This window comes from Thamnophis elegans, chromosome 4 (assembly GCF_009769535.1).
Source record: "Thamnophis elegans isolate rThaEle1 chromosome 4, rThaEle1.pri, whole genome shotgun sequence".
NCBI lineage: Eukaryota > Metazoa > Chordata > Lepidosauria > Squamata > Colubridae > Thamnophis > Thamnophis elegans.
This window is the reverse complement of record NC_045544.1, coordinates 127,526,453-127,546,277: the sequence shown is the minus strand read 5'-3', so window position 1 is coordinate 127,546,277 and position 19,825 is coordinate 127,526,453. Positions and strand designations below refer to the sequence as shown.

Sequence of the window (19,825 nt, the reverse complement as noted above, 5' to 3'; positions counted from 1 at the left end):
TATTGGAATGAGGGTTGAGAAAAATAGCAATTTAAAGCCTGCCTGCAGATCCTGGGAGCATATTTAAAGCAAGAGATTTGTAAGAAGCCTTTCAGAGACTTAACCATTTAAAACCCAAAGGTGTTTTTTCAAAAAGCCACTGGACTTCCTTTGTTTTTCCTTGAAGATGTTTCACTTCTCATCCAAGAAGATTCTTCAGTTTCTGAAGAATCTTCTTGGATGTGAAGTGAAACGTCTTTTTTTTTTTTTATCATTCAAATGTTTTATTTTCATTTTTTCATTTTCATTTCATACAGTCACATATATACTGTGCATGATTGGGGCCATATAACATTGGGCAATAAACACAGCCATCCTTGTACTCCCCAAAATACAAAACCAATATACCACTTCAACCCTCCATACACCCTTTCTTACTCCCCCCTCCAACTTTCCTTTCTCCCCTCCAACATTCCCTTCTCCTACTTCCCCTCCCCCTCTATCACTCCTTTCTCCCCCTCCCTTCCATCTCACCCTCCTTCCGATCCTCTCTCCCACCCTCTCTACCCCTCCCTCTTCTTTCCCTCTGCTCCTCGCTTCGGTGTATTTCTACTATCTATCGATATATTCAGCTTCTTATTTTTATACTAAAATTAAAAAAAAGCAACAGTATACAAGTGCAATCATGTTACTTTAAAATCTGGTACATACTATATTTCCCCCCTCCCCCCCTCCCCCCTATGACCCCACCTCCCTTCCCCCTTCCCGACTTCCCAGAGCCCGTACACGGTATAGCTTTTTATCAAACACAGTCTAAGATGTATTAAAACCAAGAAAGTTGGGGGGAAAAAATAATAATAAAGAAAAAAAGGGGGGGAAAGAAAAAAGAAAGAGAAGAAAAAAAGTCAGTAAAATCTCTGCGTTGAACTCAGCTTCTTACCATTACACAAACTTTAAGCAGTTTACATTGTTCCTAATCTTAATTGTTTGATTACCTGCAGGATTTCCCCAGAAGTTATTTGTTGATTCAGCTTTTGCCTGTACTCTTCTCTAGCTAGGGGCCTTATCTCTTTATCTAAGTATCTGTCTGTTTCTGAACCCTTAATTTTGTCCCCTTTGTGCCTCCTTCCTCTATAACACAATTTAGATAGATTTCAAATTTTTCTTTTGGTATCCTCTTCCAACTCTTTTCGTTTTTACCCTTGTTTCTGTCTATATATTTTTTTTGTATTCATCAGTACTCCTCTCGTATATGCTTTACTTACATCTCCTACAAATTCCCTGAATATGAAGTGAAACGTCTTGAAGGGAAAAAAAACACCAAAGGAAGTCCAATTGCCTTTTGAAAAAACATCTGTGGGTTAACCATGACCTGAATGGCTGAGAATTTCCATAGACATAACCATTTTAGCATTCTTTAGGTGGGAGGCTGATAGTAAACAATTTCAGCCATCAAAATTCACTGGTATGAAGTAGCTTGGGCTCCAGAATCTGTATCAGGAGTGTCAAACTCAAGGCCTGCAGGCAGCACCCAGCCTGCGGGGTACTTTGATCTGGCGCATACGGCTACCTTGGAAACAACGAAATATTGTTCTGTGGTGCCTCTGCCAGCAAAAGCAGAACTTGGGAGGGTTGCACGCAGCCATCCGAGGCTCCATTTTCGGCTGGGACAGCCTCGTGTAGCCCTCTTCCAGCAGAAATGAAGCTCAGGGGGGCCACGCCCAGCTGCCCTGATCTCCATTTTTTGCTGGCAGATGCCTGCAGAAGGCTGTCCCAGCCGAAAACAGGGCCCAGGAGCCCATTTTCACTGGCAGAGCACTCGAGCCACCACCCTGATACGAGTGATGTCATGCTGGCCATGCCCACCCTAGCCACACCCACCCCAGCCTCTTGAAGTCAAATACAACCCTGATGCAGCCCTCAATGAAATTGAGTTTGATACCCCTGATCTATATGAATGGTCACTTATCTATATGAATGGTCACTTACGGCCAGTGGGGTCACATTGCTCATCTCTGTCAAAAATGGACCTTTCCAATTAAACGGGGAGAAAACTGGCACTCAGGTGGGTTCTGTCAGGTGCAAGAAACCAGGAGCCAGCATTGAGATCAAAAAGTACTGCAAGTTTATTCCATGCCACCTGTACACAAGAATCTGATCTACTAACGTCAAGGCGAATTGGCACCAGATGAGAGTCAATAGACTTAAAGGGGGCAGGATTTAAGTCTCTGATAGGGGTGTAGATTCCAAACGATGCATTTGACCCTGCCCTCAGGCTCCCTCTGGTCATCTCCTACAGGTTCCTGTAAAATGTTCATGTGGAAATTATGTACTTCCAAATGAAAAAGCAAAATCTGAAATTAAGCCGAGGTCCATTTTCCAGCCCATCACAGTTCCTAGAATTCGGTCCATATGAAACCACTGGCATTGTTATGACCTTATCTGGGAGCTTCCAATGTTACTTTAGCACCATAATAACCATGTTTGGAAACTTCCATCTCTGTACCTCCTCATCTTTTTGTCTTTTCCTTTTCCATTCAGAATGTAAACAAAGAAGAGAAAGGAATAAAAATCAGAGTGGCTTCTGGTGCATAAGCGCTAAGAGTTGGGTCGGGACAAATATTTCTTTTCTGACTGGAGCAAAGATCACACTTTCTTCACCCCATTTGACAAGTTGAAAGCAGGCAGATTGGCAACTTGTGATGAAATCACTTGTTCCAGCAATGTCTGAAGAGAAGGTCAAGGTCTCCTCCCTCTCATATAAGTGGGGAAAAGAAGAGCTGGAGCAGGAGTAATTCAAAAGAGGAGGAATTAGATTTCTCTAGCCTCTTTGTATGAGAGATCTACCGTGTGGTTTATGTAGTGTGTGTGTGTTTGTATGAATGGGATGCCAACAGAAGGCTGAAAGATTCTCTGCTATAGGCATTAGTCCCTCACGGATTCACATCAAGAACATTAGGAGAAAAGGGAGATGATTGAGACCTAAGTTCCGTATTTTACAGAGTATAAGACGGACCTTTCAACCCCCCCCCAAAAAGAGGATGAAAATCTGGGTGTGTCTTATACACTGAATACAGCATTTTTGCCTCACGAAACCCTGCCCCCTTTGCAAAAATTGACATGCAGAGGGTTTGGGAGGCCTGCAAAGTGCTCCTGGGGGCTGGGGAGGGCAAAAATGAGTGAAAAACAGGCCAGCTTTTGCTTGCTTTTGTCCCCCCCCCCAGCCCCCAGGAGCACTTTGCAGGCCTCTCAAACTCACTGCATGCCCCGTTTTTCACAAAAAAAATCAGGCATGCAGAGGGTTTGGGAGTTCTGCAGAATGCAAAAACTTTTTTTAAAATTTACCTCTTCAAAATCTTGGTGTGTCTTATACTCCAGTGCATCTTATAGTCTGAAAAATATGGTATATTGACTCACCTCCAATGGCAGGTTCCATGCGATGTATACATGGGACTTGTAATCATCCATCCAGACCTCGGCCACCCGCAGTGCATTCCTCTTGGTGTAGAAGCCAATGTTATTGTTGTACGGCTTTTTCTTGCGCTCAATGTGGGCCACTCGAGAGCAAGGGAGAACCTCCATGCTGCCACCACACAGCCATACCTGGGAAGATTGCAACAAGGGAGAAAAGACAACAACAGAAAGTCAGTAACTGGAAACAATCCATCTTCACACACATCCTAATCTCCGTCACTATCCTCCAAGGTGCTACCTTTCAGATCCATTTTATTTCCCTATGACAGGGTGTCAAACTCAAGGCCCGTGGGCTGGACACGACCTATGGGGTGCTTATATCTGGCCCGCAGGGCTGCCCTGGAAACAGCAAAGTACCGGCCCACAGTGAAAACGGAGGTTGGGAGGGGCGTGTGCAGCCTCCCTGGGCCCCATTTTCACTGGCAGAGGGCTACAGAAGGCCTCACAACCAAAAACAGAGATGGGAGGGGGCTGCATATGGTCCCCCCACTCTCCATTTTTGCTGGCAGAGGGCTGCAGAATGCCATTGCAGCTGGCCATGCCCTCTCCCCCCCAAGGTCAAATAGAACTCTGATGCAACCCTCTGTGAAATCGAGTTTGACACCCCTGCCCTAGGACAGGGGTCAGCAACCCATGGCTCTGGAGCCGCATGTGGGTCTTTCGTCCCTCTGCTGCAGCTCCCTGTCGCCGGACGGCTCCACAATTGATAGGGCTTTCGGTTAGGACAGGTAAAGGAGAAAAGATGCTGTGCTAGAAGGAGACTCTATGCTGAGGGAACCGGACTTCCGGTTGGCTCCAGAATTGAATGGGGGGCTTCTGGTTAGCACCTTTGCGGATCTTTGGGTGTTTAAGGTTGCCAACAGCTGCCTTAGGACATCTGGAAGATTTGCATTAAACAAGGTGTATCCAACAAGACACGGTGGCACAAAAAGGAGAAATATATATGGTGATTTCCTATCTGAGCTCTATTCTTTTGTACTTGCATTGGTTTATTTCCCCCAATAAATTTATCAAGGACTATATTGAACAAGTAAAACCAATGCAACAATGTAGTAGAGAAATACAGTGCATTAAAATTATTTAAAAATTTAAAAAGTGAAGAAGGGGAAAAAACATCAAATGTGTTAAGACACTGGACTAGAAACCAGAAGGAGCAGAGGAATGGGGTGCCTAAAGGTAGCGTATTGTCTCCAACATTGTATTAAATCTATAAGAATGATCAACATTCTTATAGAATGCTGTATCCCCAACAATGCACAACTATTCACCTGCAGCACAGCAGTGGCTGCACCAGGATCAGCTTTTGATGAATAGCTGGGGAACTCTGGTAGAACTTGAGGAATTAGGATGACATTGTACCATCAACCACTTGAAGCCCAACCCAAAGAAGTTCCAAGTGTCTGCTTTCCACCTTCAACATTGAGATTCAAGGGAAGAGTTGGATGTTATGTGGCATGGGGACCAATTACAGCACTGTTGAATACCAAACTATCACGGTGGAACACTGGATGGGATGCTCTCTATTAAGCAGCATTGCCAATAACCAAGTCTAAACTCAGCTTGAGATCATGTCAAGCCAGCCTCCCTCAGCAACTAAGAAAGAAACCACTTAACTCCATTTTGCAGAATTAAGAGTACTTTTACTGGTTATGAAAATATAGCAGCTAAGCAAAGCAAGATCTGAGGAAAAAGCGCGCAAAATCATACATATCAATATGTGACCAAACCCCCTCCCCTTGGTAACCCTGTCCCACTGTCCAATCAGCAAATCCCTTAGATGTCATGTGAGTTCCATCTTCAAGGAGCATCATCAGGTTAGTATGCAGGATGGTTGGCCTTGACCAACACCAAGCACTATCTCCAGCATGCGCAGTAGATGGTGAGAACAAAACTCCCTTTTTACAATCTTTCCTGTACTTAAAACTTCCCCTCCAAAATACCAGCCCCCCTCCCTGTTTCAATGGCAGCCGAAAGCAAATAGCGAAACAGAGGCTGACAGATCAGCTGTACATTGGGAGCTCAGCCATCCATGTTGCGCACATCAGTTTTGGTCCTAAGTGTCTCGATAGAAGGGCATGCTGTTGGTCTGCAAATAATAATTTTCTAGAGCCATGATGTCGAAGCTATGGCAGGCGTGGCATAGGTGTCATGCAGTGTCCTCTCTGCGGGCATGCCAGCCATTACCCCAGCCCAACTTCACCATGCATGCGGGTGCACCTCCCACCAGCCAGCTGGTCTTTGGGTCTCCATCACGCAAGCGCAGGGCACATGTGGGGGATGCATACACGGAGAGTACCTGCATTGCATTTTGGGGGTTTGCATACATGCACATCCCCATTCTGTTTTGTGCCTGGAAGGCTTCCTGCACCAACCTGGAAGCCAAAAATGGGCAAAGGGGGGGGGGGGGGGGTTCATGCGCAGGGGGTGTGCTCACATTGCATTTTGGTGGTTTGGGTGGGTGCTTTGGGCACTTGGCACCAATAAGGTTAATTATCACTGCTCTAGAGAGATTACAATTTTAGGGAGGGGGTCTTTTGGCCTTTCCTTCAATGCTGCTCCAGAGTGGGATGCATCTGCAAACACAAAACAAGTTGATGTTGCCATCAATAAAGCAGGACATTTAGTGAAATGCTGCCTCTAACGCAGGAGTTCGCAACTTGTGGGCCATGGCCTGTTGGCAACTGGGATGGATGAGTGGCTGGCCAGCGCACACTTGTGCAGGCACACTGGGCTAGTGTCGTGCGGGCACTAGTGTCACCATGAGCATTGCACGGGTGAAAGCATCACGTGGGTGCTAGCATCACCACACGCATCACACAGGTGTGCATGGCCTTGTTTGCATCACTAGCACACTCAGGGCCCCATTTGCGCAGGCGCACACAAAGGTGCCTACCCCTCGCCTCCTTCCTAGTCGCCAACCCGGAAAGGTTGGGGAACTCTGCTCTAACCTACACCAACTGAGAACTTATAGCCTCTCGTGGGAATTGCCCCACCTAAGATCAAGAAAGTAGTAACAGCAGACACCTAGAGAACAAAGCAAGAAAATGATGAAGTTGTACTTTATGGCAAGATTCCCAAGGGTACATAAGAGCAAAACAGAATTGAAAGCTGGAGGAAGGAGACCATTCTCCAAGGAGCAAGGAGGAGACGGCTGAAGAACCTGACCTCAGTTATATACTACCCTCCCTGAATAGGCTGAGGGTTGGAGAGCCTAAATGTAAGACTAATATGCTCAATTGGAGGCTGTCAGCAGATAACAATATGCTGTGTGAATGTGGAGAGGCTTACAGCCCAGCCCATCTTCTGCTATGTCAGTTACTGCCAAAAAGATGTACTGACAATGGTTTATTTTTGGCCAACGACAAAGGCAAGAAGGTGGCTTCATTTTGGCAATCTAAAGTTTAATCTGGATATCGAGAAGGAGGAGGAGGAGGACGGGAGGAGGAGGAGGAGATGGAGGTGGAGGAGGAAGAGGAGGAGGAGGAGGAGGAGGAGGAGGAGGAGGAGGAGAGGAAGAAGAAGAAGAAGAAGAAGAAGAAGAAGAAGAAGAAGAAGAAGAAGAAGAAAGAAGGGGAAGAAGAAGAAGAAGAAGAAGAGACAAGAAGAAGAAACAAGAAGAAACAAGAAACAGGGAGACTTTATTGGCTATGAAAACCTGCTGGATGACTCTGGAACAATCATGCTCTCTCTCAGCCCAGTTCACTTCACAGGGTTGTCATTGTGGAAGAAATAGGAGGAGGAAGGAGTATTAGGTATGTTTGTCAGTTTGAGTTATTTATAAAAATGATAGGGGTGACATAAAAAAAAATCTAAAAAAGAGACAAAAATAGAAATTTTCCTTTCATCCCCGCTAAGTATTATACACATCACAAATTATTAGGTCTTTTAAAATACAGTCAAACATTTCTGCATTCCATAGCTCAGCCAATTTTTTATAAGCCCACCTCTAAATCTTCATGTTTTCTCATTTATCAGTGAAAGCCCAGTAAAGGTTATCAAAAAATAACACCTTAAGTATTTATGATATATAAATACTTCTATTTAGATAAATTCCCCCTAACCCCTCTCTTTAAATAATCAAAGCCCAATTCATCATCTAGTCCCAATCAAAAGAATCCATTAAATATCAGCAGAAATAGCAACCCATTATTTATCTGAAAAAAGAACATAAGTATTACAAATTATATCCAATACCCCCAAGTAAACATTACCATAAATAATAATCATCATCCAATCTGTAAAAAAGAGACATCACCAGCAATAACAGTCCATTATTTTAACCATGATCAAATAAATCAGTGTTGTATTTTCCTTCTTTTTCCCACAAAAGAAGTTCTAACATGTTTCTCCTAGTTTCTTTATCGCTTCTTTCAAAATTCTTATCATCTTTCTGTAGTTCCAATATATTAACTCCAGCAAATCCTTTCTGTGCTTTTAAATCATCAGCAAATTACATTTGTAGATCCATTATTCCCACCTCTTTCTTATGGGTTATAATTCTCAAATCCTTAAAATCATTTCAGTTTTATTCAATGGAGCTTCTTCCTTTTCAGTAGCATATTTTAGTTCTATTATAAAGTTAAATAACTTAAAAACCTCTTATACCCAAATATCAAGCAATTCCTTTAGGGATGCCATCTGGTCCCCTCAAGTATTGAGCTTTCAAAGTCATCTTTTCCGCTTAAATATGTACAAAACAAATTTTCCCACAAGAAAGCATCCTTTTAATTAACAACAAAGTTCTTCTTTAATTCAAATCCAACTAACCTTTAGTCTGTTTAAAACTTTCCAAAATCAACACTATTATCACCTTCTTGCTGAACATTTTTGAAAAAATCCCTATTAGCACATTTAGTTACTTTCTTTCTAAATGGATTGAAGAACTCAACCAGTTAATGCCAAACTTATGATTATGAATGTTTCTCAATATTTAACATACAAAAAGTATTATAAAATTATCAAAGAGAAAGCAGAGACATCACTCTGCCAACAAAAGTGCCTATAGTCAAGGCGATGGTTTTCCCAGTTGTAATGTATAGCTGTGAAAGTTGGACCATAAGGAAGGCTGAGCGCCAAAGAATGGAGGCCTTTGAACTCTTGTGCTGGAGAGCCAAGGTGGCGCAGTGGTTAAATGCAGCACTGCAGGCTACTTCAGCTGACTGTAGTTCTACAGTTCAGCTGTTCAAATCTCACCGGCTCAGGGTTGACTCAGCCTTCCATCCTTCCGAGGTGGGTAAAATGAGGACCCGGATTGTTGTTGGGGGCAATATGCTGACTCTGTAAACCGCTTAGAGAGGGCTGAAAGCCCTATGAAGCGGTATATAAGTCTAACTGCTATTGCTATTACTCCTGCGAGTCCCTTGGACTGCAAGGTGATCAAACCGGTCAGTCCTAGAGATCAACCCTGACTGCTCTTTAGAAGGCCAGATCCTGAAGAGGAAACTCAAATACTTTGGCCACCTAATGAGAAGGACGGACTCCCTGGAGAAGAGCCTCATGCTGGGAAAGATGGAGGGCAAAAGAAGAAGGGGTTGACAGAATGAAGTGGCTGGATGCAGTCACCGAAGCAGTAGGCATAAGCTTAAATGGACTCCAGTGGATGGTTGAGGACAGGAAGGCCTGGAGTAACGTTGTCCATGGGGTCATGATGGGTCGGACATGACTTCACAACTAACAACAACAACAAAGTATTATAAATAAAACACAAAGGGATTGAAAAGATGAGGTATGGTCAAATATCAAGTCAAAAAGGGCTACGTTAACAGCTATGAGCATGAAGAAATCATGCTCCTGGCTGATTACAAGTTAGCTCAAAAACATCAGTTTCTGCTGTCTGCCCAAAAAATCCAGCTGTTTTATGTACATTTGGGTGATCTCAAGATCTCTCCTTGGTCCAGAGAGAATTTTTGGCAGCCTGGACCTAGCATCCAGGTTCCTTTTGGCTGTAATGTCTCCTATGATCCACAACAGATCAATTTCCCATTCATCACCAAAAGTGATTCCCTTTTCTACTTGGACTGAGACCACCTATGCAAGTATGTACAGTGCCGTGTTTTCATTGCAACACCAAATACCTAGTTTAAGTGACTTACACAGAGGGGATGAAAAAAGAGAAGAAATCATTCTCAGTAGAACATGGTCAGAATGCACAAAAGCTAATATGGCATTCCCGAGACCCCGTCAGACCGCCTGTTCAATGAGGGACCTACAAAATGAGATGTACCCCCGCTTAAATATTAGGGCTGTACAACACTTCAAATTCATGATCAAATAGAAAAGGGCACGGCAGATTTAAGGTGTTGCCAACAGGTGTGCCAAACCTCCAGTGAAATTCAATTGAGTGCAATATCTATGGAGATTGAATGTTGAATGTTGAATGTTGATTTTATTTATATGCTGCCCTTTTCCCCCGAAGGGGACTCAGGGCGGCTCACAACTCAACCAGGGAAGGGGGATACAAACAAAAAATTAAAAACGATTCTCAGTCATCCAGATCACGATTGTCCCAAAGTTGCTTTTTCAAGAGGCAATTGGACATTCTGGTTTTTCTTTGAAGACATTTTGCTTCTCATCCAAGAAGCTTCTTCAGCTCTTGAATAAGAAGCAAAATATCTTCAAAGAAAAACCAGAAAGTTCTGTTGCCCCTTGAAAAAGCACCTTTGGGACAACCAATTGAATCAAGTTACAAAGAATTTGCTTATACCTAGTAGACAAAATCTTACCAGATTACAGCTATAACCTTCTCACTCTAGGAGGTGGCCAGGTGAGCCTCAGGGAGGGGTCAAATGCATCATCAGTCACAAGTCTCTTTGTGCCCACAAGAGATCTAAGTCCAGGCATCTTGAATTCCTCTGATTCTTATCTCCCACTCATTTCCCTTGATTGTTAGTAGTTCAAATTCTTGTAAAGAGCATAAGCTTGCAATAAACCTTTATATTCATTTGAACTTCCTGGACTTCTGATATTCCCATGCTTGATACCTAATAGATATATCCTGGGAGATTCAGGCTACTCTGAACTTTTTCCTCCCTTCACCCCTCTCCTGCATAGTTCAGGACTATGCAGTCTCCTGTATGGGGCTCCTCTCTGGGAATGTGCAGTGACATTGATGACATTTCCCCTATCTCAGAAGTCCTCAACCCCTGAGCTGTGACCCAGTGCCATGCCGTGGCCTATTCAGAACTAGGCCATGGTGGGCCATGGTGGGCTGGCATCAGTGATGGGATTCAGCCAGTTCGTACCTATTCGGGAGAACCGGTTGGTAACTTTCTAAGTAGTTCAGAGAACCGATTGTTGGAAGAAATCTCCTTTTATTTTTTTCCACTTTACAGGGCTAATCCTGTAAGGAAGGCAGGAAGGAAACATTCTGGTGTTGTTTCTAGCCTCATCTTTGTTGACCTGCTTACAGAAATTGTCTCTCAGGTTAACCCTGATTACATTGTAACAGCTAAGGCGAAGTGCCCATTGACCTGAGTGACCTTGTGTTGGCCACACCCACCCAGTCACATGACCACTGAGCCTCCACCTACCCAGATGGTCATTAGGGCAGAGAACCGGTTGTTAAATTATTTGAAACCCACCACTGGCTGGCATGCACAGGTGTGTAAAGCTCAACCTGTGTGCACATGCACAGCTCAACGTGCACAAGTGGCAGGTTGGTGTGCAGATGCGTGCTGAGCTCGACTTGCAGTCCAGCTTCATGTGCATACACATGTACACCAGCCCACCGCTCACCCAAGTTGAGCTGCTTGCGTGTGCACGCCGTGCCTCCCACTTGCATGACCTGGTTCTTCTCTCTCCCCTAGCTAGGCCACCAAGCCACAAAGGTTGGGGACCACTGCCCTATCTCCTTCTTCAACCACACATTTCATTACAGGGTTTATGCTCCAAAGGGCCCTTTTGGAAATCAAATCAGGCACTGTGTGGCTCTATTAGCTCTCCTCCAAAAGAGAATGCATTGCTTTTAGACAGCATCTGCCCCACTATTGAACAGATGTGATCATTAAAGACCATTGCTTGATGTTACCCCCAACTCTGTCCCCCTGTGGTGTCCATCCTTTAATGGATCCTGAACAAATGAACAATGGAAAATAAATCTGCCCTTTCTTCCATCTGACAGCCCTTCAGATGTTTTAAGACAGCTCTCATAGCATCCCTTAATCCTGTCTTCTCAAGTGTAGTACAAAGCCAGCTCTTTCCACCATTCTCCCTTTGATTGATTTTAAACACTTTAGCATCCTGGATGCTTATCTCCGGACCTTCAGAAGTAATCACTGAACGTCACATCTTCAAGTAACTTTGATCCCTTAGCTAGTGACTAGCCCAGTTGAGGTAACAAACTACACCACTATAGCTGGGCCAATATTCATTTCAGAACTTCTGCTAGAAAGCGATTCCGTCAATATAATAATCTGGTCCAAAGCAAAGTTCTGAATGCAGCTGAAAAATAAAATTGAATCAGATGACTCCAGATTGAATTGAAATGCTACATGTCTTTGCTGTAGTGGCAAATATCTGCAGCTCAGGTATAAGATGTGGGTAAAAATTCATTCTCTGAGCTTCTGGATTGGTTTCTGAATGTTTCTTTACCAGGGGAAGTCCGTGTCAGTGCTCTGTTTATAAGGGCTTAGGTGCGGGTGTATCAAGTCCGTCCTGCACCTGAGCCCTTATAAACAGAGCACTGACACTCACATCCCCTAACCTCCACTGAAGATGTTCCTTAGCCTGGTAATGAAACGTTTGCAAACCAACCTACAAACTTGGAGAATGAACCTTTATCCAGGGGTGGGCTTCAAAAATTTCAGCAACAGGTCCTCTGCCCAGTTGCTGAGTGGGCGTGGCTATGGTGGGTGTGGCCTAGTCAGTCTCCTACACCATGGTGGGAGGGTTTATCTTCCCCAGGCTCCAGATGCTTTCCTTTAGCCTCTGGGAGGGCAAAAACTGCCTCCCCTGGGCTCCGGAAGCCCTCTGGAAGCCAGCCTTCCAGAACTTCCGGGAGGCCTGTTTTTATTTGTTTGTTGGTTTGTTTGTTTGTCCACAAGTACAAGGAAACAAGTATCAGTATAGAGATAGACAAGGACACATGAAAAATGGCACAAATAAATGAATATAAGCAAAACATAGCCATAAACACATAAAATTAGTACATATAAATGGGGACAATAGGACAGGGATGGTAGGCATGCTGGTGCACTTATGCACACCCCCTTAGGGACGTCTTAAGAAATGTGTAAGATCCACGGTAGACAGTTTAAGTTAATAGATATGGGTTTTTTTCCCCTGTTAGCTATGCGTTCTCCCGAATCCGGGCGAACCCGTAGCAGCCCATCCCTGCCTTTATCCTCATACTAAATACTCCTGTCATTATTTTGATGGACTCTTGTGTACACGCAAAAAAGAATCCAAGCAGAATTCTTGGAACTGACTTGCAAATCTGAACTGGACTGTCTGAATCAACAGGGAAATTTCAATTGGACTGATGTGATTTTTCAAATTGAGACACCAACGCAATTGTGGATGATTCACGCCTCCCCAATCTCCACCAGACATAATGGGAAGGAAGATAATCTTTTTCCTCACCTAGAATACCCCGAGACGCAACAGCACTCCTATTTTCGTCCGTGTAAGTGTGATTTGCAGCATGTATTATGAAAGGTGCCATCAGCCAGACAGTGTCGGCTAGCGACCCCCAGGGGGAGAGCCTTCTCTGTGGGAGCACCTTCCCTCTGGAATGAGCTGCCCCCAGAGCTTCGTATAATCCCCGACCTCCAGCCCTTCCGACACACCCTAAAAAGTTGGCTTTTCCAGCAAGCCAGCCTGGCCTGAACAAAACAAAATAAATTATTGATTATTGTTAATTTTAATTGAATTTTTTTTAAAAAAATGTTATTGTTAATCTTAATTGGGTTTGTTTTGGATATTCTATTTAATTTTTTTTAACTTTTGTAATATGTGTTTTTTTAATGTTGTACGCCACCCTGAGTCCTTGGGAGAAGGGCGGCATATAAATCCAATAAACCAAACCAACCAATGAAAGGTTTGTTTGCAACGACGTGGAACTAAACTGTGTTCTGTGATGCGGTCGGGAAGGAGGGGGCTTTGAGCAAAATATTCTGGAGAGGATCCATGCACACATCCATATGCACACATAAGTGGTCCTCGACTCACAACATTTTATTTAGTGACCATTCAAAGTTGCAACGGAACAGAAAAACAGTCACACGACCATTGCAGCATTTCCATCATCACATGATCAAAATCCAGATGCTTGACAATTGGTTCATATTTATGACGGTTGCAATGTCCCGGGGTCACTTTATCATCTTTTGTGACCTTCTGACAAACAGTCAGGGAAGCCAGATTCCTAACTTACTAACTTAACACCTGCAGTGTAGAGATGGGTTCCTACCGGTTCTGACTGGTTCAGCCAAGTAGGTAGTAACTCGGCCTGCTGTGCCCCCGAACTGCTTCTCTTGGTGGTGCTGTAGGCACCGACATCTTGTGTTTTGCTTCTGCCCATGAGCTGAAGCAATTTTTTAGTGCTGCACATACGCGCATCAGGTGCACGCACAGGCGCAAAGCGTGTCCCTGAGTGAACCAGCAATAGCAGCAGCCGGAACACACCCCTGCTGCAGTGATTAACTTAACAACGGTGGCAAGAAAAGTCATCAAATGGGGCAAAACTCACTTAACAAAAAACTCACTTAGCAACAAACTATTCTCCAAAGCACCAGAGGGTAGAACAAGAAACAATGGGTGGAAACTAATCAAGGAGAGAAGCAACTTAGAACTGAGGAGAAATTTCCTGACAGTCAGAACAATTAATCAGTGGAAGAGCTTGCCTCCAGAAGTTGTGAATGCCCCAACACTGGAAGTCTTTAAGAAGATGCTGGATAGCCATTTGTCTGAAACGGTATAGGGTTTCCTGTCTAGGCAGGGGGCTGGACTAGAAGACCTCCAAGGTCCCTTCCAACTCTGCTATTGTAATGTATTGTATAATTAATTTGGAGCCCGATCCATACACAAAAACACAGACTGGCTATTTTACCCATTTACCTCCATTTTATCTCCCCTGCCCATTTTCTCTTGCTAATGTTCATTTCTCTCTACACACTCTCCCCTACTTTTTTCCCCTTCTTTCTTGTTATCAGCTATGGACACAGGGCTCTTATAGTGCTATCTCTCCTCTTTAACTTTTTAAAAGGAATCGAACTCCAATACTCTTGAACTGACTGAGTGAACAAATTGTTTCTTGCAAAAGCCCACTCCCCATTCATTCCTCTTTTGTTTCCTCTGGGAGAGGCCAATCACCTCCAAGGTGTGGCTTTACTCTTACGCCGACCCTGCTTTCTTAGGTGTTCCTGTCTTCTGGCAGTTCTGCTCATGGGCACACTGGGAACAGGCTTCACTGTTCCTCTGCCTCACTGCTGTCTCACTCCCTCTCTGCCTCAGATGCAGAGCCCTCGTCTGATCTTTCCTCAACCCTCAGGACTGGCCCATGTTTCTCCCCAATCGCTTCACTCTCTGACTCTGCTGCTAGCTCCGCTGGCCACCAGAGGGCCAAAACAGTGGGGAAAAGAGTTGCAGGATTGCACACTGCATCCAAGCCTTCCACTCCTTCCCAAGAAATAAATTGCTGTCATTCCTTTAACTACAAAGCAGGAACAAAGAACTCACCTTTTGGATCCTGAAGGACTCAGCCTCAAGGTGTGTTGGTGGAAGATAAGAACAAGCAGGAACAAATACAGCCAAGCTGACTCTGACAATTACATGGCCTCAAATATGTATGAAATTAAATGCAGAAGTCACTGGGGAGATAACACAAATGCTATAAATGGGGGGGGGGAGGAGGAGGAGGAGGAGGAGGAGGAGGAGGAAGGACTGAATGTCCAATAAATTTGACTTGTTCAGATCAGGCCTATACAAGTGATGATATACGGGTATTCATTGACTTAGGACCTTAATGGAGTCTGCCCATTTCGGTCATAAATTGTGAGGGTCGTAAACCAGATTTTATTATTATTTTTTTGCAGCAGATGTTAAGCGATTCACCATGGGCATTAAAAGAATTTGCAGTTATTAAGCAAACTCATAGTTTGCCATGGAGTGATTTTGCTGAAAACCAGAAATAAAGGCCAGTTTTGGGTTGTTGTTTTTTAAATGAAAATAGTCAAGAAGAAAATTTGGAGATTCTCTACCCCAGTCCAGCTACAGGAACATAGGAAGTGTTCTAATAAAGTAAGATTTTAAGAAAGAAGATATTGAATATGTATCTTCCAACATAAGGTGGCTCAGTGGCTAAGACACTGAGCTTGTCAAGCAGAAAGGTCAGCAGTTTGAATCCCTAGTGCCATGTAACGGAGTGAGCTCCCGTTACTTGTCCCAGCTTCTGCCAACCTTGCAGTTCGAAAGCACATAAAAAATGCAAGTAGAAAAATAGGGACCACCTTTGGTAGGAAGGTAACAGCATTCTGTGCACATTCGGCATTTAGTCATGCCGGCCACATGACCACGGAGACATCTTCAGACAGCGCTGGCTCTTTGGCTTTGAAACGGAGCTGAGCACCGCCCCCTAGAGTTGGGAATGACTAGCACATACGTATGTACGAGGGGAACCTTTACCTTTATCTTCCAATATTAAAATTTCTACCCTGTCTATAATAACAGTGAATTGTAGCTCCCATCTTTCTAGCCTATGGCCATTTACCTAATGGCTAGTGTGCTCTGGATGAATCTGGACATAGATTTAATTCATTAAGACAGGTTACTCTACCCACAACATTCAAGGCTGACATCTCCATTCTACTCTCCATTTTATCAGTAAGAATATTACAAAATTGTCTGTCCTTGAAAAAAAAAACCCAAGAGATCTATTTCCTACCCACCATCCTTCTGCATAATCACATTCCCCCCCCCCTAGAAAATCCTAAGAATAGGAACTAAGACCTTGGGAGGCTTTTGTTATTGTTGTTAATTAGTTAGTTAATTAATTTTATAGCACCCTAAATTGAAGAAATGTGTAGAGCTAGGGTAGGAATAAGCATAGGAAAGAGAGATAGCTTTTGCATCTCCTTTAGTGAGAATCTCATCTTCTTCCACGCATAAAATGATAATTTCTTCTCATGAAGCAAAAGCCTTAAATTTGCCACAAACCAGGGGTGAAATGCTACCAGTTCGGATCAGTTCGCCTGAACCGGTAGTAAAAAAATACTACCGGTTCAGGTGAACCGGTATTTCCTATGATCAGCTGTGATGCACGATTTATATTAGCTGGAATCATCGGATTTCTGCTTTCTAGTTAATCTAAATCGCGTGGCACAGCGGATTCACCCCCCTCGCTGTTCTAGCACACTCGGTAGCTGGCTCCGCCCATCCGCCCAGACATCATCCTGTCCCACCCTCGCTGTTCTAGCGTGCTCGGTAGCAGGCTCCGCCCACCTACCCAGACATCATCATGTCCTGACTTTGATGTTCTGCGCATGCACAGAAGGTCCTGTGCATGCACGGTGACCCGTGTGAGCAAAGCGACCGTGCACACATTCACATTTGCGAACCGATAGCAAAGGTAAGTTGATTTCACCCCTGCCCCAAATCTTTCGTACAGGTGTCAGGGCCAAAAACCATTGGCCTAATTTGAAAAGTCTTTTCTCTCAGAAAAGCAAATTTTCCTGCCTGGTGGCGTCAGCAGATAAAAAACAGCAACGAAAGAGAGAAGATGGAAGTCAGTTTAAGAAATGGAAAGGACAGAGGAGGGGGGAATGAAGAATAGAGGGGGGGGAGAGAAAGAGTGTCAGGGATAATGGATAACCCCATCAGTGTGAGCAAGCAAATGGATATGTCAGAGACGGAGCGAATACTTAACAGATCTGCAGATGATATAAAATTGAGGGGAACAGCCCACACCACCCAAGACAGAAATAACATTGCAAATGACCCAGATAGAATACAGAAATGAGCAGGAAGAACAGAAGGACATTTTCACAGAAGGAAGTGCAAAGTTCTTCACTGACAGAAGAAAAGTGAAATGCACAGACATCAGATGGCTTAGTAAATGGGGTCCAAGGAAGAGGTCACGGACTAGTAGTTGATGATGTCATTGCAAAGCAAGCAAATTCATTTGGGCGGGGGGGGGGGGGAGATGGATCAACAGAAGTATGCTTTTCAGCTCACGGGAAGCAATCCAAGGAAATCCAGGACTTACGACCACAATTGAACCCAATGTAGGGCAGTGATCAAGTCAGCCTTGCCCCATTTTACGACCTTTCTTGCCACCCTTGTTAAGTGAATCGCTGCAGTTGTTAAGTTAGTAACATGGTGGTAAAGGGAACCTGGCTTCCCCATTGATTTTTGCTTGACAGAAGGTTGCAAAGAGGGATCACGTGATCTTGGGAAACATGTGCAACGGGGTGGGGAGAGCAAGGGGGTCGCATGCTCATTGCATTATGGATGCGCATGCATGTGCACTTTCAACATGCAATGACAAAAAGGTTAGCCATCGCTGATATAGGGCAGTGGTGGGTTCCGCGAGCCTCCACGATGCTCCAGCTGCTCGGTGGAGCATAACACAGGCACTGTATGTGCCATGTGCATGTGCAGAAGCTCTGAAGACTTTAAAGAAAGGTAAGGAGTGCGGGCGGGCGGGTGGGCCCTCTGGAGCAGTAACCGGTGCTCCGGGCAGTAACGCTCATACCGGGGCGTACTGCCTGCAACCCACCACTGCTATAGGGTTTCCTGCTTGATCAGGGGGTTGCACTAGAAGACCTCCAAAGTCCCTTCCAACTCTGTTATTCTTTCATTGATCTTGAAAGTGGATCCTGCACCTGCAGGGATAATGCTAGAAAGATGATGATGATGACGTAGCTGATTGAAATTTTTGTAGCCCAGATCTGATAGGCCTAAATGAAGTTGTCACGTGAAGTGAAATGTTCCCATGAAATGGGACCATTTAGGCCTGAGCAGACAAGTCGCAAAAGAGGTGCAGGGGTGTTTTTCAGGAACTGGAAAGGATGGCTCATAAAAGCCAATGTCTGGTCATAATTATTCCAGAAAATGGGACACCGACTAATGAGTTTTAAAGGGAAAGCGAAGTCCCACTGGGAATTAAAACCCAAACCCTTTGCTACCAAGTAAAAACGGTTCAACATTGCAACCAATTATCCAGCAAAGTAGTCAGCTCTTCATGTTCAGGTTGACACCAGGCACTTATCTGAATTGGATGCTTTGATTTAGATTTCCTCCCTGAGTAAAAGATGGGGCTCAATGGCTCTTAAACACCTCTCCTTTATCTCATGTTATTATCCAGCCACTGCTTTCCAGCCTTGGCTGACACATAGGTCTCTTTAGGTAAATCCCAAGGGAATGGATCATATTGTTGAACGGGATCTTGGAGGTCATTTACCCCAATCCAATGCTCTAAGTGGGATCCACAAGAGCAGCAGGCCTTATAGAAGACTAGCTGTCCTCCGTTTGACGGCCTCTAAGGGAAGAAAAAAAAATGCACCACTTCATTTGATAGTCGATTTCACTGGCTGATACAGATTGTCTTCAATTTACCATCACAATGAAGACCAGAATTTCTGATGATAAGCAAGGCAATTGTTAAGAGATGTTATTACCTTTTTTTTGCCATGGCTGTTAAGCAAATCCCCGCAGTTATTTAAATGAATATCATGGTCCTTAAGTGGATCTGGCTCCCCCCCCCCCCCCCGTTGACTTTGCCTGTCAGAAGCTGGCTGGGATGATCACAACTGGGGATCACAATTGATCCAGAGATGTTGGAATTGCTCTGAATATAGGCCAGTTGCCAAGAGCACAAATTTTGATCACGTGTCTGCGGGAATTTTGTAATTGTCATTAGTGTGAGGACTGCTCATAAATCACTTCTTTCGGTGCCACTATAAGCTTAAACAGTCGCTAAATGACTGTTATAAGTCAAGGACTATCTGTTGTTCATATAGTGCTGGCTTCTCTTGAGCTTGAACCTCCTTCTATTTTTTAACCCATTTATTCTGGCTGTGCTCCCTGGATCTGTAGAAAATGTCTACTCCCTTTCCTGAGCTGTGGTGGTGGAGTGGTAAGAATGCAGGGCTAACTCATTGCTCACGCCAACAGTTCGATCCTGATGAGCTCAAGGTTGACTCAGCCTTCCATCCTTCCGGGGTGGGTAAAATGAGGACCCAAATTGTTGGGTGCAATAGGCTGACTCTGTAAACCGCTTAGAGGAGGTTGCAAAGCACTGTGAAGTGGTATATAGGTCTAAGTGCTGATGCTATTGCTCTGTATGGAGAACTAGGCAGGCAGGAACTGAAGGGACGCAGGTTGCAGTAACAAACAACCTTTACTGTAACAGCTAACAATGCAAAGTGCAAGGCAA

At 44.3% G+C, this 19,825-nt stretch overlaps 1 protein-coding gene across 1 annotated transcript in view; it reads right to left on the bottom strand.

The window, feature by feature from the left end:
• GALNT17 (polypeptide N-acetylgalactosaminyltransferase 17) overlaps positions 1-19,825 on the bottom strand; it is a 387,132-nt gene that overhangs the window by 32,326 nt on the left and 334,981 nt on the right. The window contains exon 7 of the mRNA XM_032216602.1: positions 3,397-3,582. Coding sequence (XP_032072493.1) covers positions 3,397-3,582 — 186 coding nt within the window. The remainder of the gene's footprint in view (positions 1-3,396; positions 3,583-19,825) is intronic.